At 39.5% G+C, this 20,550-nt stretch overlaps 1 protein-coding gene across 2 annotated transcripts in view; it reads left to right on the top strand.

Moving 5' to 3' along the window:
• The window catches only part of PTPN21 (protein tyrosine phosphatase non-receptor type 21), a 79,428-nt gene extending 59,338 nt beyond the window's left edge, over nucleotides 1-20,090 (top strand). For both annotated transcript variants that reach the window (XM_058567507.1, XM_058567508.1), the window contains exons 14-19: nucleotides 3,826-3,963; nucleotides 4,893-5,114; nucleotides 16,172-16,300; nucleotides 16,490-16,724; nucleotides 17,151-17,311; nucleotides 17,553-20,090. In XM_058567507.1, the coding sequence (XP_058423490.1) occupies nucleotides 3,826-3,963; nucleotides 4,893-5,114; nucleotides 16,172-16,300; nucleotides 16,490-16,724; nucleotides 17,151-17,311; nucleotides 17,553-17,681 (1,014 nt within the window). In that variant the 3' untranslated portion in view covers nucleotides 17,682-20,090. The remainder of the gene's footprint in view (nucleotides 1-3,825; nucleotides 3,964-4,892; nucleotides 5,115-16,171; nucleotides 16,301-16,489; nucleotides 16,725-17,150; nucleotides 17,312-17,552) is intronic.
• The last annotated feature ends 460 nt before the right edge of the window (nucleotides 20,091-20,550 follow it).

The raw sequence follows: 20,550 nt of genomic DNA, 5'->3' as shown, positions 1-20,550 counted from the left end.
CACTTTATAACAGGCCTATTGTTCCTGCAGATGGGGAAACAGACTCCGAGATACTGAGTAACTTTCCCAAGGTCACCCAACTAGTCTGAGACTAAACTGGACTTTTAAACTCATATTTATCTTTGCAAACTCTTCTCTCTTCTGTACTGTTCTGCATCGAGGCATATTCTACATAATATTTTATTAAGTAATAAAAATGGTTGTCTAAACCTTGCTGTTCTGTCTTTCCAGTGAAACCATTTGAGTCCCCAAACTTTGGCCACGCATTTGTGGCTTTGTCATGTAAGCGTGTCTACTCTAAATCATCTTGTTGCATCACTCAGGCTTTGGAGTCCTCACTGCCTGTGCCTCCACTCCCCGTGCCCTGCACTCTGGCCAAGCTAAGGTGATTGATTAGCCTATCCATTCTGTCTCCCAATTGCTCCCAGTATCCTGGTGGCTAGGACTTCTCCCCGGTCCCTGCTAGTCTGCATACTCAGACTTGAGGGTGCATCACAGACATGGTTCTGGCCTGGTATATTAGATCCTCTGAAATGCTATAAACATCTTCATAAGCAGGAAAAAAATTCACACAATATTATAGTGCTTATGAGATACATCAGCATACATAGACTAAAACTACTTACAGTAGTGCCATGAATTTAAATGTGTTTTCTTTTAATGCATTTTGAGTTTGAATTTTAAGTTTATTTTGTTTTTTTTCTTTTGGTGAGGAAGATTAGCCCTGAGCTAATATCTGTTACCAATCCTCCTCTTTTTGCTGAGGAAGATTGGTCCTGAGCTAACATCTGTGGCCATCTTCCCCTATTATATGTAGGACACCTGCTACAGCATGGCTTGACAAGCGGTGTGTAGGTCCATGCCTGGGATCTGAACCTGTGAACCCCTGGACCGCCAATGCGGAGCACGCTAACTTAACCACTATACCACCAGGCCAGTCCCTTAAGTTTATTTTTAATTTTTCTTGGGAGTACATTCTTTCTCACCTACCTGAACAGTAAAGGTCAGTGTCTCAGGTCGGCTAAAGTGGAGGGTACGGGCTCACGATCAGTGATTCAAGGTGGGGGCAAGGTGTGGATGTGTCTTCCAAAGTGATTCTACCTGAGCCCCTGAGCCAGCTGGACAGGTCCCTTTATAGTTAGTACTCCCCAGTACATCAAGAACTGTCTGTCATTTTTACGTGTGGCGTTTTCCCCAAATGATATTTGTTTTGAGTATAGTCTGGTATTCAAGCCTATTATCCCTATACCTTTTGAATAGGGCCTAGCAAGTTCTGCTAAATCTGAGGACTTTAATCAATTTGGTTCTCTAAAAATAAAATTTTCTCCCCTGTTAACCTTTAAGACCTACACTATTAATAAAGTGATGTGATTGGATTATGCTTTTGCTCCCTTTTAGGATAAGGGATTCTCCTTACTCAAAGAATATGTATGGCAGCTGTGAGCAAGGGGAAAGGTATAGGACCTGAGCATGGAAAAACTTGGGTCTGAGTCTAGACTCTGCCATTTATTAGTTCTCTGCTCAGTGGGCGGGGCCCTTCATGCACCAGGACCTCGGGTTCTCATCTGTAAACCGGGGACAGTCACCCCTCCTCTGCCTGCTGTGGCATTGTTTTAAGTCCCACATAAGGTTAGGCATGAAAAATGCTTTCTGAATTCTATGATGTAGCATAACTGATTTTAATGAAAGATTTTTATTGTTTTGATACTGATTACCGTACAGAGTCATGTGTCGCTTAACGATGGGGATACGTTTTGAGAAACGTGTCGTTAGGCGATTTTGTTGTGCAAACATCGTAGAGTGTACTTAAACAAACCTAGATGGTGTAGCCAACTACTTAGCTAGGCTATATGGTACTAATCTTATGGGACCACCGGTCCCTCATTGACTAAAATGTCATTATGCATGATGGTATAAAGAGGAAGCTCTGTGACCTGGGTCAAGCTATTTAATCTCTCTCTGACTCAGTTTTCTCATTTGTAAATGAAGATGACCCCACAGAGTTGTTGGGGGGGTAAAGTGAGGTCCTGACACAGAGAAAGTGCTCCATCAAATTTTACTACTGTGAGGTTGCATCATACATGCAACTTACTGACTTCCCAAGAGTTGAAGGGCCCAGCCTCCTCCTAAACCCTCTGACCCATTCATGGTAACTGGGGTTGCCATTATCTTGTTTAATTGTTACAACAAACAAGTATACTAATGTGAATTAAGCTTATAAAGGTTTAATATTAACAACAGTGAAATAAATTGCAGACAAGCAAGAACGTTTTAGAATTCTCCACCCATCTCCACCTCCAGGGACTTGATTGTTATCTGAAAAAGGTAGACTGGTTTGAGTGCTCACACAGCTACATAAGGAGTTTGTTGTTGTTGCGCCCTTAGTCTTGCGTGATGGTTCTCACATAAGAAATCACTGTACATGCTTGTACTCTAAGGGCTAAGTAAGGGGTATTTGAGGCTAGTTTTGACTGTAAACACCTTTCTTCAAATCAGGCTTCAGAACTGACCTTACAGCCAGTCGGCTTCATCCAGCATATCGTGCTGGGCGTTTTGAGTCACTTTCAGGCAAGGTGCTGGAGCCTCCTCATACTGGCAGGCGAGAGCTGACTTAAATTTTCAGGCATCTTGTGAGCCAGTGGATGTTGCATTGGCAGTTTGAGATGGCCATGCTGGGAGTATTTGCACTGTGGAAATCGGCAAACTTTACAGATCAGAGCCCTCCCCACCAGTTGTTAAACATTTACCAGCATACCTCTGTTTTCTTCACACATTAGAATCGTGAAATTTTAGCCTGGGCAGGAACCTTTTAGTCTGTGCCTGCCTCCCTCCTCTCTCCCTCCCGCCCAGGCTGGTAGAGCTGTAGCAAAGCTGATTTCATTTATGAGACGGACGGAGAAAACCATTTCTTTCAAATTAGGGCTACTGTGGTTATAATTATGATGGCTTCCAAGGAGATGTAGAATATCTAAGGAGACTTAGCGCTCTTACACTTGTTTGCCTTACAGAGGAAAATCGTTAGATTTAATAATAATTTTAGAAAACACCTGTTTTCAAGAGGCAGCATTCTGCTGATACTCTGTCTTCTACCCTCTCCTTCTGGTGTCATGATTGAGATTTCAGCCCTGTATTATTTTCGTGGTTTAAAAATGAGGTGGTTCTGAGTGGTATAGTGATCCAACCCAGGTCACGCAAGTCTGCCACAGAGTGTAGAATAGAACAGAGAGCACGACCACAGAAAGATTTCAGATATACAATCCAAATGCAGCTGTGGATGTGACTATATTCATGTAACTCCACATATTCTATTTTATAGTGTAAAATTCTGGAACAGCGCTTAGAACAGGGAATGGTATTCGCAGAATAGGAAAGTGGTAGTTTTTTCAGAATGATTTAAAGAACTAGTTTATATTTTTTAAAAATTATAAAAGCTACTTATTACAGTCAGGTGACTGCATTTAAAACCCTTTTTGTGGACTGCAGCTGATTTTTGTGTCACATTTTGAAATTTGGGAGTTCTGTGAAGGAATGCTGTCTGCCTGGAGCCTCACCTTTTGTTACAACAGAGCCCTGAAACCAGTTGCATTTCAAAACGTTATATCTGGAAAACTTATCAGTGCTTTGGCCTAGAAAGGAATGCCTTTCTCCTAATGTTTGTTAAACTGTATATATATATGTGTGTGTGTGTGAAAGAGTGTAATCTCTCCTGTGGTTGTTGGCAAAGGAGAGCATTCCCTCTGTTTCCAGCCTTGAGTCCATTGGAATTTCTTTTCAAAGGGGTTGTATTTGTGTATATTTCATACATACATATAAATATCTTTATAGGGAATGAAAAAGAGCCGAGTAGATGCAAAAAAAATTGGTCCTCTCAAGTTGGCTGCCCTGAATGGACTCTCCCTGTCTCGCTTGCCTCTGCCTGATGAAGGAAAGGAAGTGCCTGCCAGAGCCACTAATGATGAGAGGGTAGGTATGAGACACGTGGGCTGTGTGCTGTCTCTGGGACAATCGGTAAAATACTACAAAAATGCCTTCATGAGATCTTAGTGAATTTTCTAACACATTTAATAATCAGAAATGAATATTAAGGAATTTTGTAATCTAGACCTCAAAAGTGGGGCAAATTTATAGCTAATGTTTTAATAGATAATTTCAGGCTAAATGTTGATTTTTTGTTTCTCAGTGTTATTCTTTACCTTCTTCCAGCTATCTGTGGCAGTCTTGATTTTTGATGGCCTTAAAGTTAGAGGAAATCGACAAGTGCATATGAGTACACACAGGAAAGAAAGCAGACATTGACTGCTTTCATTATATTGAAAATTTATTTCAAGGGTAAATAGTTACTGAACTTTTCAAAACTTTCTTTGTGACCAAGATGTATTTGCTATGAGGTTTTCTTATATTAAAATCAGACAGGCATGAATTATCCTAAGCAAAAATTAATTTCCTTACAACTGGATTCTGGAGACATAGTTTCCAATATTTATTACTGTTTTTAGTTTTTAATGTATCATTTATTATAAAATTGAAGCATTTGTTCACAGAGGTTGGAATTGATTATCCTACTGTAGGATTTACTGTTCTCCAGGAAAATTTTCTGGTTCTGAGGAGTCAAAAAACTGAACATAGATATAGAGAAAATGAATTCAACACGTTTTAGGCCAATTTTCACCTTTTAACAGAACTTTGCATTATATTCTCACTAAGAAGATTATTTCATTTGTTCTTTTAACTCTTGTTATGGCTTGTTAAAAATTTAACTTTGGTTTCACCTAGAATTTTCCATATTAGATAATGCTAGACTTGAAGCAGAAAATAAGATTTCAAATGTACAATCAAAATGCAGCTGTGGCATGTGACTGTATTCATTTTATTCCACATATTCTATTTTACAGTGTAAAATTCTGGAACAGCGGTTAGAACAGGGAATGGTATTCACAGAATATGAAAGAATTCTTAAAAAACGGCTAGTTGATGGGGAGTGCTCAACAGCACGACTCCCTGAAAATGCAGAAAGAAATCGATTCCAAGATGTCCTTCCCTATGACGATACCAGAGTGGAGTTGGTCCCAACGAAAGAAAACAATACTGGTTACATCAATGCATCACATATTAAGGTGAGAGGAACATTTAGAGTAATTGACGGGATGTGAAGTTTTAAGTTAAATTACAAGAATAGTAAGAATTGTATTCATGTCTGTATTCTAAAAACACCCTAGTTTTGAACCATTGTGGCAAACGATATTATAAGCTGGGAAATCCATACCCCAGGGCTGGAGAGAAAGTGTCTATCAGCAGAGCCAGAGTCACATTTGCTCTCTCCACGGGGTAAACCACTCTGTCCCCAACACTGTTACCACATCTTGGGAATCATTTATTTGCCTGACTTTAGATCTTGGTTCTTACAAATCTGAAGACCTTGTTCTAGCTTGTAAATTCTCTCAGGAGCAGCTGAATTGATTTTTCTTCATCACATACCTTCCTGCATTTTATGTAACAGAGTGTCTGGGTTTTTTGATGGTGTTCACAAAGCTTTTACTTATGAAGGTGCCATCTGTTCTCTTTGCATACTCCCTGTAATCATTTTTAAACATCATTTGTTCTTCAAAGAAGCAGTGCTATTTTTCCCCTGGAAGCAGTATAATGCCATTTAACTGGCATGATGTTATACCCACTAAAATGGAAAAGGTGATGCTTCACAGCAGGTAGCTGAGTAAAGCCGTCCTTCTCTTCTCCATACCCTTGTTCATGCTGGCTAGGAAGAAAATTCTTTGTTTTAGGGAGGAGAAATTTCCTTCTAGTGAGTGTCTATAATCAGGTGTTGTTTTTCTTCTTTTCCACATTTTACTTAGTTTGCAGGTGATATTTGATGGAGCAGTTTCACATTTGAGGCTTTTTAGAGACCTGACAATCTGCCTATGAATGCCAGTACCCTTGATGGTCTTTGGGAATCTACGCATGTGCTTTTTAATGTGGACATAGTTTATTTGAAAACCGACCATTTCTTTGGCATAACTCATCCAGTCTCTCATGACTGGCTGGATAAGAATTGAATAATGTTGTGGTTCTATAGTGGTATTTCAGAATCTTCAGGGGCATCCTGAAGAACAGTGGAAAGAGTGTGAGCTTCAGAATTCCCGCTCTACCTCTCACCAGTGTGGGCCCTCCCTGTGCTGATCTCTGAATAAAGAAATGCTGACACCTCCCCCTTCGCTCCCTCACCATCAGACCCTTCCTGCCTAGTTCTTGTTCGCTGTGGTAACTGGCGCCACCCACAGTGCCTGCCCCTGAGTGGGTGCTTGGTGAGAGGACGCGGGTGTGACTCAGGGCTGGCAGCCTTACATGAGAGCCTGGGAGGAACAGTGCTTGGCACAGGCTTTCCACTCAGTGAGCGCTCAGAACATAGTTATTGTCGTCACTGAAAACCAGGGGAGCTGAGATTTAACCCAGATCTCCTGACTACAAATCCAGTAATTACTCTAGAGTAACCGACTCCTCTCAAGCAGCTGAAATCTTATGTGGAAACTTAGTACTTATCATTATGGAGGGTGACCTGACTGAGAAGTTCAGAGATGAGACTACCTTAAGGAGGAAAATTTCTTTTTTCCTAGAAATCTGACATTTAACTTAAGTGTTGGCTTCATTGCTAATAGTTTTTCGAATGTGTTTAGTACTTCACAAGGGGAAATTGTGTTTGAGATTTGGGGCACTATGAGGTTGATATTTTTATAAGAAGAAAAACCATCAGAGCAGCAGCAGCAACCACTTAGTAAGAGCCTTTTATGTGCAAGGCAGTGGTGTATTGACTCACTTAATCCTGACAACAGCCCCAGGAGGGTAGGCAATATTCGTATTTTATGCATGAGAACTGAGATTCAGAGAGGTTAAACAAATTGCCCCCGGTCACATAGATTATTATGTGAATTCAGAGTACATAAGTTTATAAAAAGGTCAGTAATGGAAATTGTATTAATAAGGAAAAAATAAATGCCTTTATTCTGCTGAATAATTCAGTTTACTTTTTTAGTTTTATCATGAACAAAGGTGCATACATGCATGCAGATATACATAATGCAGATATCATGCATGCAGATATACATGTATTATACACACATATTAATTTTTATTTGTTTATTGTGGTAACATTAGTTTATAACATATAAATTTCGGGTGTACATCGTTATATTTCAGTTTCTTTGTTTTGTTTTGTTTATTGCGGTAACATTGGTTTATAACATTGTATACATTTCAGGTGTACATCATTATACTTTTATTTCTGCATGGGTTACATCATGTTCTCATGTTCACCACCCGAATACTAATTACAATCCATCACCACACACATGTGCCTAATTATCCCTTTCGCCTTCCTCCCTCCTCCCTTCCCCTCTGGTAACCACCAATCCAATCTCTGTCTCTATGTGTTTGTTTGTTGTTGTTATTATCTACTACTTAATGAGTGAGATCATACAGTATTTGACCTTCTCCTTCTGACTTATTTCACTTTGCATAATACCCTCAATGTCCATCCATGTTGTCAGAAATGGCTGGATTTCATCGTTTCTTATGGCTGAGTAGTATTCCATTGTGTATATATACCACATCTTCTTTCTTTCTTTTTTTTTTTTAATTTTTTGTTTATTGCAGTAACATTGGTTTATAACATTGTAAAAATTTCAGGTGTACATCATTATACTTCTATTTCTGCATAGATTACATCATGTTCACCACCAAAATACTAATTACAACCCATCACCACACACATGTGCCTAATTATCCCTTTCACCCTCCTCCCTCCCCCCTTCTCCTCTGGTAACCACCAATCCAATCTCTGTCCCTATGTGTTTGTTTATTATTGTTATTATCTACTACTTAATGAAGGAAATCATACGGTATTTGACCTTTTCCCTCTGACTTATTTCACTTTGCATTATACCCACAATGTCCATCCACGTTGTCACAAATGGCTGGATTTCATCATTTCTTATGGCTGAGTAGTATTCCATTGTGTATATATACCACAGCTTCTTTATCCATTCGTCCCTTGATGGGCACTTAGGTTGCTTCCAAGTCTTGGCTATTGTGAATAACGCTGCAATGAACACAGGGGTGCATGTACCTTTACAAATTGGTGTTTTCAAGTCCTTTGGATAAACACCCAGCAGTGGAATAGCTGGATCATATGGTAGTTCTATCCTTGATTTTTTGAGGAATCTCCATACTGTTTTCCATAGTGGCTGCACCAGTTTGCACTCCCACCAGCAGTGTATGAGAGTTCCCTTCTCTCCGCATCCTCTCCAACACATGTTGTTTCCTGTCTTGTTAATTATAGCCATTCTGACAGGCGTGAGGTGATATCTCATTGTAGTTTTGATTTGCATTTCCCTGATAGTGATTTTGAACATCTTTTCATGTGTCATCTGTATATCTTCTTTGGAGAAATGTCTGTTCAGGTCTTTTGCCCATTTTTTAATTGGGTTGTTAGTTTTTTTGTTGTTGAGATGCATGAGTTCTTTATATATTTTTGAGATTAAGCCCTTATCAGATGTATGGTTTGCAAATATCTTCTCCCAATTGTTAGGTTGTCTTTTCGTTTTGTTGATGGTTTCCTTTGCTGTGCAGAAGCTTTTTAGTTTGATGTAGTCCCATTTGTTTATTTTTTCTGTTGTTTCTCTTGCCCAGTCAGACATGGTGCTTGAAAATATGTTGCTAGGGCTGATGTCGAATAGCATACTGCTTATGTTTTCTTCTAGAAGTTTCATGGTTTCAGGTCTTACATTCAAGTCTTTAATCCATTTTGAGTTAATTTTTGTGTATGGTGTAAGGTAATGGTCTATTTTCATTTTTTTGCATGTGGCTGTCCAGTTTTCCCAACACCATTTGTTGAAGAGACTTTCCTTTCTCCATTGTATGTTCTTGGCTCCTTTGTCGAAGATTAGCTGTCCATAGATGTGTGGGTTTATTTCTGTAATATTTCAGTTTCTGTGTAGATTACATCATGTTCGCCACCCGAAGACTAATTACAATCCATCACCACACACATGTGCCTAATAACCCCCTTCACCCTTCTCCCTCCCCCCTTCCCCTCTGGTAACCACCAGTCCAATCTCTGATTCTAAGTGTTTGTTTGTTGTTGTTTTTATGTTCTATTTATGAGTGAGATCATATGGTATTTGACTTTCTCCCTGTTACTTATTTCGCTTAGCATGATACCCTCAAGGTCCATCCATGTTCTCATAAATGACCGGGTTTCATCCTTTTTTATGGCTGAGTAGTATTCCATTGTGTATATATACCACATCTTCTTTATCCATTTGTCCCTTGATGGGCACCTAGGTTGCTTCCAAGTCTTGGCTATTGTGAATAATGCTGCAGTGAACATAGGGGTGCATATATCTTTGTGCGTTTGTGTTTTCATGTTCTTTGGGCAAATACTCAGCAGTGGAATAGCTGGATTGTAAGGTAGTTCTATTCTTAATTTTTCGAGGAATCTCCATACTGTTTTCCATAGTGGCTGTACCAGTTTGCACTCCCACCAGTAGTGTATGAGAGTTCCCATTTCTCCACATCTTCTCCAACACTTATTGTTTCCTGTCTTGCTAATTATAGCCATTCTGACAGGCATGAGGTGATATCTCATTGTAGTTTTGATTTGCATTTCCCTTAGTGATGTTAAACATCTTTACATGTGCCTGTTGGCCATCTGTATATCTTCTTTGGAGAAAGGTCTGTTCAGATCTTCTGCCCATTTTTTAATTGCGTTGTTAGTTTTTTTGTTGTTGAGATGTATGAGTTCTTTATATATTTTGGCTATTAACCCCTTATCAGATATGGTTTGCAAATATCTTCTTCCAATTCTTAGGTTGTGTTTTTGTTTTGTTGATGGTTTCCTTTGCTGTGCAGAATCTTTTTAGTTTGATGTAGTCTCATTTGTTTATTTTTTCTATTGTTTCCCTTGCCCGGTCAGACATGGTACTTGAAAATATGCTGCTAAGACCAATGTCAAAGAGCGTAGTGCGTATGTTTTCTTCTAGAATTTTTATGGTTTCAGGTCTTACATTCAAGTCGTTAATTCTTTTGGGTTAATTTTTGTGTATGGTGTAAGATAACGGTCTACTTTCATTCTTTTGCATGTGGCTGTCCAGTTTTCCCAACACTGTTTATTGAAGAGACTTTCCTTTCTCCATTGTATGTTTTTGGCTCCTCTGTTGAAAATTAGCTGTCTATAGATATGTGTGTTTATTTGTAGGCTCTCAGTTCTGTTTCATTGATCTGTGTGTCTGTTTTTGTGCCAGTACCATCCTGTTTTGGTTACCATAGCTTTGTAGTATATTTTGAAATCAGGGAGTGTGATACCTCCAGCTTTGTTCTTTTTTCTCAGGATTCCTTTGGCTATTTGGGGTCTTTTGTTGTTCCATATAAATTTTAGGATTCTTTGTTCTGTTTCTGTGAAAAATGTCATTGGAACTTTGATTGGGATTGCACTGAATCTATAGATTGCTGTAGGAAGTATGGACATTTAATTATGTTAATTCTTCCAATCCAAGAGCATGGACTGTCTTTCCATTTCTTTGTGTTGTCTTCTGTTTCTTTCAGGAATGTTTTATGGTTTTCAGTGTACAGGTCTTTCACCTCTTCAGTTAAACTTATTCCTAGGTATTTTATTCTTTTTGTTGCAGTTGTAAATGGGATGGTATTCTTAATTTCTCTTTCTGCTACTACATTGTTAGTGTATAGAAAGGCAGTTGATTTTTGTATGTTGACTTTGTATCCTGCAACTTTACTGTATTCGTTTATTATTTCTAAAAGTTTTTTGGTGGATTCTTTAGGGTTATCTATATGTAAAATCCTGTCATCTGCAAATAGTGACAGTTTTACTTCTTCTTTTCCAATGTACATCCCTTTTATTTCTTTTTCTTGCCTGATTGCTCTGGCTAGGACTTCTAATACTGTGATAAATACGACTGGTGAAAGTGGGCATCCTTGTCTAGTTCTTGTTCTTAGAGGGATAGTTTTCAGTTTTTCACCATTGAGGATGATATTAGCTGTGGGTTTGTCATATATGGCCTTTATTATGTTGAGGTACTTTCCTTCTATACCCATTTTATTCAGAGTTTTTATCATAAATGGATGCTGTATCTTGTCATATGCTTTCTATGCATCTATTGAGATGATCATGTGATGTTTATTTTTCATTTTGTTAATGTGGTGTATCACGTTAATTCATTTGGGAATGTTGAACCATCTCTGCATCCCTGGAGTAAATCCCACTTGATCATGGTGTATGATCTTTTTCATGTATTGTTGTATTCGATTTGCTAGTATTTTGTTGAGGATTTTTGCATCAATGTTCATCAGTGATATTGGCCTACAGTTTTCTTTTTTTTGTGTTGTCTTTGTCTGGTTTTGGTATCAGGATAATGTTGGCTGCGTAGAATGAGTTACGAAGCTTCCCCTCCTCGTCAATTCTTTGGAATAGTTTGAGAAGGATAGCTATTAAGTCTTCTTTGAATGTTTGGTAGAATTCACCAGGGCAGCTGTCTGGTCCTGAACTTTTATTTTGGGGGAGTTTTGATCTCCTTACTGGTGATTGGTCTATTCAGATTCTCTGTTTCTTCTTGATTCAGTTTTGGAAGGTTGTATGATTCTAAGAATTTATCCATTTTTTCTAGATTATCCAGTTTGTTGGTGTATAGCTTTTCATAGTATTCTCTTACAATCTTTTGTATTTCTGAGGTGTCTGTTATAATTTCTCCTCTTTCATTTCTAATTTTATTTATTTGAGCCTTCTCTTGTTTTCTTGGTGAATCTGGCTAAAGTTTGTCAATTTTGTTTATTTTTTAGAAGAACCAGCTCTTAGTTTCATTGACTTTTTTTCCTATTGTTTTTTAGTCTCTATTTGATTTATTTCCACTCTGATTTTTATTATTTCCTTTCTTCTACTGATTTTGGGCTTTTTTTGTTCTTCTTTTTCCAATTCCTTTACGTGCACTGTTAGATTGTTTATTTGACATTTTTCTTGTTTGTTGAGATAGGCCTGCATTGCTGTAAACTTCCCTCTTAGAACTGCTTTTGCTGTATCCCATAAATTTTGGCATGTCACATTTTCATTTTCATTTGTCTCCAGGTATTTTTTGATTTCTCCTTTGATTTCTTCATTGACTCAATCGTTGTTCAGTAGCATTTTAATATTTGTGGCTTTTCCCATTTTCTTCCTGTAGTTGATTTCTAGTTTCATACTGGTGTGGTCAGAAAAGATGCTTGGAATTATTTTAGTCTTCTTAAATATATTGAGACTTGTTTTGTGGCCTAATATGTGATCTGTCCTGGAGAATGTGCATTAGAAAAGAACATGTATTCTCATGTGTGTGGTGATGGATTGTAATTAGTATTTGGGTGGTGAACATGAGAACATGATGTAATCCGTGCAGAAACAGAAATATAATGATGTACACCTGAAATTATACAATGTTATAAACCAATGTTACTGCAATAAACAAAACAAACAAACAAAAAAAGAATGTGTATTCTGTGGGCTTTGGATGGAATGTTCTGTATATGTCTACTAAGTCCAGCTGGTCTAATATTCATTATTGATCTATCATTGGTGTAAGTGTGGTGTTAAAGTCCCCTACTATTATTGTGTTGCTGTGTGTTTCTCCTTTTATGTCTGTTAATAATTGCTTTATATATTTAGGTGCTCTTATGTTGGGTGTTTAGATATTTACAAGTGTTATCTCCTCTTGTTGGATTGTTCCTTTTATCATTATGTAATGCCCTTGTTTCTTGATAGAGTTTTTGTTTTAAAGTCTATTTTGTTTGATATAAGTATTGCTACCCCAGCTTTCTTTTCATTGCCATTTGCATGGAGTATCTTTTTCCATCCCTTCACTTTCAGTTTGTGAGTGTCTTTAGGTCTGAAGTGTGTCTCTTGTATGCAGCATATATATGGGTCTTGTTTTTTTATCCAATCGGCCACCCTATGCCTTTTGATTGGAGCATTTAGTCCATTGACATTGAAAGCAGCTATTAATAAGAATGTACTTATGCCATTTTGTTACTTTTTTTTTCTGGGTGTTTTAGTAGTTCTTCTCTGTTCCTTTCTTCTTCTCTTGCTCTCTTCCCTTGTGGTTTTATGGCTTTCTGTAGTATTATGTTTTGGTTCCTTTCTCTTAATTTTTTGTGTATTTACTATAGGTTTCTGGTTTGTGACTACCATGAGGTTCATATATAATAACCTATGTATATAGCAGTCTATATTAAGTTGATGGTCTCTTTAGTTTGACCTCTTGCCAAAAGCTCTACTCTTTTACTTCCCTCGTCCCACATTTTATCTTTTTGATATCATATCTAACCTCTTTTTTTTGTGTGTGGGTATCTGTTACCCTCTTATCATGGAAATAGATAATTTTACTTTATTTATTTATTTTTAAATTTTATTTATTTATTTATTTTCGCCCAAAGCCCCAGTAGATAGTTGTATGTCATAGCTGCACATCCTTCTAGTTGCTGCATGTGGGACGCAGCCTCAGCATGGCCAGAGAAGCGGTGCGTTGGTGCACGCCCGGGATCCGAACCCGGGCCGCCAGCAGCGGAGTGCGCGCACTTAACTGCTAAGCCACGGGGCCCGGCCCAAGAAATAAATAATTTTAGTACTTTTGATTTTTGACCTTCATATTAGCTTCATAGGGGGTTGATCTGCTACCTTTATTGTATATTTGCCTTTACCAGTGGTTTTATTGCTTTTTTTGGATAATTTTCTTACTCCTATTTGTGGTCTTCTCTTTTCCACTTAAATAAGTCCTTTTAGCATTTATTGTAAAGCTGGTTTCTTGGTGATAAAGTCGTTTAGTTTTTGCTTGTCTGGGAAACTATTTCTCTCTCCTTTCATTCTGAATAATAACCTCACCAGGTAGAGTATTCTTGGCTGTAGGTTTTTTCCTTTCAGCACTTGAAATATACCGTGCCACTCCCTTCTAGCCTGTAAGGTTTCTGCTGAGAAGTCAGCTGATAGCCTTATGGAGTTTCCTCTGTATGTAATTTGTTGCCTTTCTCTTGTGGCTTTTAGGATTCTCTCTTTAATTTTTGACATTTTAATTATAATGTGTCTTGGTGTGGGCCTCTTTGGGTTTATCTTGTTTGGTGCTCTCTGTGCTTCCTGTACCTGGATGTCTGTTTCCTTTCTTAGGTTAGGAAAGTTTTCAGCTATTAATTCTTCAAATAGATTCTCTGCCCTTTTGTCTCTCTCTTCTCCTTCTGGGACACCTATAACATGGATGTTAGTGCACTTGATGTCCCAGAGATCCCTTAGACTGCCCTTGTTCTTTTAAATTTTTTTTTCTTTTATCTGTTCAGCTTGGGTGATTTCCTCTAGTCTTTCGTCCAGCTCGCTGATCTGTTCTTCTGTATCATTTACTCTGTTATTGAGTCCCTCTAGTGAATTTTTCATTTCCAGTATTGTATTCTTTGTTTCTAATTGGTTCTTTTTTATATTTTCCAGTTCTTTGTTGAAGTTCTCACTGAGTTCATCCATTCTTCTCCCAAGATCAGTGAGCATCCTTTGTTTGAACTCTTTGTCAGTTCGATTGTTTATTTCTCTTTTGTTTAGTTCTTATCCTGGGGTTTTGTCCTGTTTCCTTACTTGGAACATATTCCTTTGCCTCCTCATTTTGCCTCTTTCTCTGGGCTTATATCTGTGTATTAGGTAGATCAGCTACATCTGCTGATCTTGGAGAGGTGGCCTCATGTAAGAGATGCCTTATGAGGCCCAGCAGTGTACTTCCCTCTCATCACCAGTTCCAAATGTTCCAAGAGTGTCTCCTGTGTGGGCTACATGCCTCCTTCTGTTGTGGCAGGGTTGCTGTTGCTGCAGGTGCCCGGGGAGGCTAGGCTGCCCCCCTGGCCCCAGCACAGTTGGCTGCAAGGTCTAATAGCACATTCCTGTTGCAGTTTTTCTGTTAAGTGAGTAGGCCCCCAGTGTGGCTGGTTGCTAGGCTCAAGAGCTTACAGTTGCTGTAGGCCTCTGGCCTACAAGGCTCTCGTCAGCTCTCTTAGGGTTGCAGCTGAGTGGGGCCGGCCCCAGGCATAGGAGGGCCCAATTGGAAGATGAGGCCAATCCCCTATGTAGCTATTAGAGGAGCACAAGTCTGTTGCAGCTGACAGGCCCCACGGCCTGCAGGGCCACACAACCCGTCAACACAGTGCTGCCCTGTGTATGCACCCTGACCCACTGAAGTGGACCCAGTCGCCCCACTGCAGAGGCCCCACACACTCCACCAATGCAGGCCCGCCCCTTCTGCATATCCTGCCTCGCAGAGGTGGACCCACTCGCCTGGTTGCAGAGGTTCCAGGCACCCTGCCTATGTGGGCCCACAAGCCCTATGAGGGCTTGCTGTTGGGTGGGGCCAGTCCCTACGGTAGGCTGCCCTGCATTAAATCTTGGTTGAGCTGGATTAAATGCTCTAGTGGGTGGGGCAAACCCTTGCGCTAACAGGACAGGGGAAGAACTCCAATGGCGTCTGCCAATGTCTGTGTTAGCACACCTGTACTAGGTCACAGTAATGGCTGCCGCCAATGTCTCAGTCCCTGGAGAGGTCTCACCTCTTACTGAGATGCACCCAGAGCCTATCAGGTGAGTCTCTTTTCTCCAAAGGACTGTGCACCTTTCTTTCTGGTGATTTTAGGTTGCTTTCCGAAACAGGTGAATTTGTACATGGGCTCTTTAAGAGCAGGCTTTTTTCCCTTATGTCTGATAGCTTTTCTGGGGGTATTCCCCATTGTAGTTAATAGCCAGCAGAGCCAGGTATTATGACACTTGTCTCTGTTGTGCTGAGTCAAAAAGCTGCTTATTGTGGTAACTCTCCCCTGCTCAGATCCCCTACTCCTCTAAGGAAAGGCTTCATACCTTAAGATTGCTCCTGGCCTGCCGTGAAGCATTGCCCCTAGAAGGTGGCTTTTTTCTCTCCAGAAAGGAATTTCTGCCTCTTTGACCTCAGTCAACACTGTCCCTTTTTGTGGGGGTTCTTTTTATCCAGTTTTCAGTTCTCTCGTAGTGGTAATTTTTCCAAGAGTAGTTGTAAATTCGTCGTGTCCATGGGAGGAGGTGAGTTTGGAGTCTGCTTACGCTGCCATCTTGACACCGTCCTTAATTTTTTTTAATCTTTTCTGATTTCAGGTCTCTGTTAGTGGAATTGAATGGGATTATATTGCCACACAGGGACCATTACAGAATACCTGTCAAGATTTTTGGCAGATGGTGTGGGAACAGGGAATTGCAATTATAGCGATGGTGACAGCAGAAGAGGTAAGTACGCATTTCTCTTAATTGATTTTCTCAGCCTCAGAAGAGCAGTTAATGTTGATCAGTGGAATCCTGATCTTTAGAAAAAGGCAGGGTAGGATTGCGGTTCTGAATTTCAGACGTGCTGTCTGGATGAAAGGACGTCCATTGCTGGATCTCGTGTTGTGTTTTGACTGTGCTTGTCTTTCACAGGAGGGTGGAAGGGAGAAGAGCTTTAGGTATTGGCCACGACTTGGTTCCAGGCACAACACCGTCACCTATGGAAGGTTTAAGATCACAACCCGGTTCCGCACAGACTCCGGCTGCTATGCCACCACAGGGTTGAAGATGAAGCACCTTCTCACGGGGCAGGAGAGGACGGTTTGGCATCTCCAGTACACAGATTGGCCTGAGCATGGCTGTCCAGAGGACCTCAAGGGATTTTTATGTAAGTGTCTTCACTGGAGCACAGCTTCCACTGGAGCTATGAAATAGCCGTGGAGAGGGAGACTTAGGTTCCTGAAATGTTTCCTTTATGTTGTCTCATATAAGCTTTGAACTTGTTTTAAAATAAATGTTTTAAGTGTTTAGGGGAGGCTTAACAGAAGAAGTTTTAAGGTATAATTTGGTAGTGAGTAGAATGCCATAACTGACTGTTAGAGACTCTCTCCTCCATTTTATAGATGAGAAAATGAAGCCCAGGTGGAGTCAGTGACTTGCCTAAGATCACACTGTCAGTTAGGAGTTGGGCTTGGTTAATTGGCACACAATGTGTTTATCTGCAGTTCTCTCAATCAGTAGAGATAATCTGAAGATTGTCAGTTTCATAAGCCTTAATCTCTGAGTATTTTTCTATTTCATGGGTATTTCACAGCATACCTTGAAGAGATCCAGTCTGTTCGACGCCATACAAATAGTACAAGTGAACCAAAAAGCCCCAACCCTCCATTGCTGGTCCACTGCAGTGCTGGAGTGGGGAGGACCGGGGTCGTCATCTTGTCGGAGATCATGATTGCCTGTCTGGAACACAACGAGGTGCTTATGTCCTCTTTTGGTGGCGGGGAGAAGTGGGCTAGGCACAGGGCTGGGGAAGAGAGGGACCTGGTGGCCTGGCGGTTCAGTTCTTTCTACACTTAGTTCCTTGGGGGTTTCTAACAGAAGATGCTAAGGTAGAAAAGAGACTGTCTCCTAACCAGAACTCTGTGAGGACACCGCACCCAGCTCCAGCTCTCCCCCAGGGAATGCATCCTCTTCATCGCTGTTTCTCTCAATCTAGGTGCTGGACATCCCAAGGGTGCTGGACATGCTGAGGCAGCAGAGAATGATGATGGTGCAGACCCTCTGCCAGTACACGTTCGTATACCGAGTTCTCATTCAGTTCCTGAAAAGCTCAAGGCTCATATAAGCTCCCACAACTTCTTATGGGGACCCGATGATGTGAAGCGTTTACAGCTAAAAAAAAGTGCTTGCCTAACTCATACTTTCCCCTCAACACTCAATCCACGCAGATACTACATTGGGACGTGAAGGACGGTATGAATGATGGCGCACTGAAGGAAATGTGCAAAGCTTAAGGCTGAAGAGGGGGATTCTTAACCTGGGAAAGATGCTGAAGAAGGACTTGCTTTCGAGCGCGTTGCCCTGCTCCGGTCTGTCTGATTTGCAGTACTTGCACACATGTTGGAGATTGTATTTTCTAGACAATTCTCTATTTTACTGAAGCTACACTGGGCAATTTTGGCAATCATTAAAGTGCATAGGTTTCTATCTTAAACTAGTTTTTGATAATGGAATTTTATTTTATGACTGAAATATTTGGGGTTTTCTTGTTGAGAAACTGAACTTTCCATGGGGCTGACCCACAGATATGAGTAGTTCCTATATAACTTTGTATTTAAAACCATGTTATTATCTTTTGTTATTTTTTAAAAACCTTGAGTATTTAACAGTTTAGTTACCAAACCCAAAACTACAGAAGAATCTAAAAGTGTTATTTTGAAAGATAGAAAGCATTTTTATATTCAGAGAATTTTTTATCCTAAAAATTCTATATATTTGTACCTTCTATATTTTCCAAACAAGAGTTCAACTCATTAAGGACTGAAATGAGTCAGTTAATGTAAGGGAAAGTTGTGAATGAAGGCACGTTATTTAAAATGTAAGAGAATAATCAGATTCACTATTTTTTTAGTATTATTCGTAAACCTAAATGAGTTTGATTTTATTGGTTGAAAATGAAGTGAAAAACAATTGCATAGGATGGTTTTAAGCACTTTTTTGTTAAAAACAGTAAATCTGAGTTTTAATGTATGTGTTGCTGTATAGATGAAACAGTAACCATGACATTGTTTCAGAAGAAGTGTTTTGGACGAGATAAGGAATGAGAGTATGTGGGATGACTAGGATAAGAGTAAGTGCAGTGTAAATGCAAGATGGTAAATGCAAGGTGCCTCTGTCTTTACAAAAATACAGTGTTATCTGTGCTCAGACTGAGATGCTGGGATGGAGAGTGGGGAGGGACTTGGGAGTATGGGGCTGAGCCCCTAGAGGTAGGAACCCCAGGAAATTCAAGGCCTGTCACTGTCGGTGACTCACTCTGTTTCCTTGGAGTTCTTCCACCTAAACCTCTCTTCTTTTTAAACAAATAAAATCAGGTTTATATTATCATTAAAAGAAGCCTTGAAGAGGCTATATTTTCTTTTGGTTGAAAGAAGGGAAGACTTAGTAATAGTTTCACCTCATCTCCCAAAACCGTAGCCCAAACTTGTGGGGCCACCAGAGATTGCTGTGGTATTCAAGAGGAACTTGAATTTTAGCTCCTTAATCCCCTAACTTCACTCCTGAGGTCCATTTTAGCTTCTTTCTCCCCCTCCCCCATCCTATATTGGCACATCGCAGTGGGCAGAACCAGGCTGCATTAAAGAGGGGAGTGTCGCCTTTGGCCCAGGCTGAGACGGACTTGTCACAGTGGGAGTTGAGTAGGTAAGGACTAATGGCTACAGTTAGCTGCGGAGCCATCTCTTTTCCCTTCTTCTGAGGCTGCTTCTCCAAAATGTAGATTTCCAGAATGTCAAATCTTAGGGCAGTTTCTTCAAATTACAGTATCCCCAGGATGTTCTGATTCCCATGTTAACTCCTAAAGCAGTTTAACTCATTCTTTTTCACCATTAAGTGTGTGTTGTCAGCCGTGAGACAGAATTTCCTTCGTCCAGTGTTGCTCTGCCTAACCTAACTCTGAGTTGCCCGGAGCCAACTACTTAAGAGGAAAATTCAGAAGATATTAATAAAAAGGAATATTGAAAGTGGGCACATTTCTCACTTAGGAACAAAATACTAATTTTAAATCTAAAATTGTTTTTAGGAGTCCTTTTTAAAGAACGGTACACTTAAGTGTAAATATTCAGAAAGAGCCCCCAGAAAAATGAAGTAAGATTTTTTTTATGGTAATATTTCCCATCTCCACACCCTACAGAGGACAGGAGTGTTTCTGATGCTTTTTTTCTTTCATGGTACGTTTTTAAAACATGCTTTTCTGTCACGTTTAAACACTTTGAAGTGTCCCATTGACAAGAACATATTGTAAAACAAAAATCTAAAGAGTAATATATATTTGTGTTCCTGTTGTAATAATTTGATTATAAGAAAATTACTTATGAGGGCTAAATTATACTGTTTAAATGTCACTCTTAAAATGTTGCATGTTTGATATAACGTCTAAGACCCACTGTAATTTTCTGTCCCTTTTGAATTTTTAAACTTTTAATTATAGTTAGTGAATATGAAAGCATTTCTGAATAAAAATAAATGCAAATTACTGGACTTCAAAATGATGTGATTTTCAAGAGCGAACTATAGAACACTGAGGTTTCATAGGTTTACCACGTCTGAATTGAGGATGTTACTGTCTGCCAAACTTACACAATCCTTCAGTATCCTAGTGTCTTTTAGTTCCTTGATATTAATTTCACATCAAAATTACCAAAATGTACATTTTCACAAAAAGTAAGTTGTAAACCAGTGTTTTCCACTGATCAATTTTGGCATCTCTGGCCTCAGTTTTCCTGATTAGTGGGGTCTTTTGATGAAATATTTACTTGATAGTTTTGAGTACAGAAAGTGTTCATTTTAGAATATTATTTGGAATGTTAATTGCAGTCATTGTTAATTACGTTCTTTTGGAACATCTACTGTGAAGCATTCAGAAAGCCCTAGAACCTAGCCTTCAAAACACTTTGGCAGGATTAAAACAGAAGCTGGAGGGCCGGCCCCGTGGC

The sequence above is a fragment of the Diceros bicornis genome, chromosome 24 (genome assembly GCF_020826845.1).
Source record: "Diceros bicornis minor isolate mBicDic1 chromosome 24, mDicBic1.mat.cur, whole genome shotgun sequence".
Classification (NCBI taxonomy): domain Eukaryota; kingdom Metazoa; phylum Chordata; class Mammalia; order Perissodactyla; family Rhinocerotidae; genus Diceros; species Diceros bicornis.
Note: the sequence above shows the minus strand (reverse complement) of the source record. Positions and strands in the feature narration are given on the sequence as shown.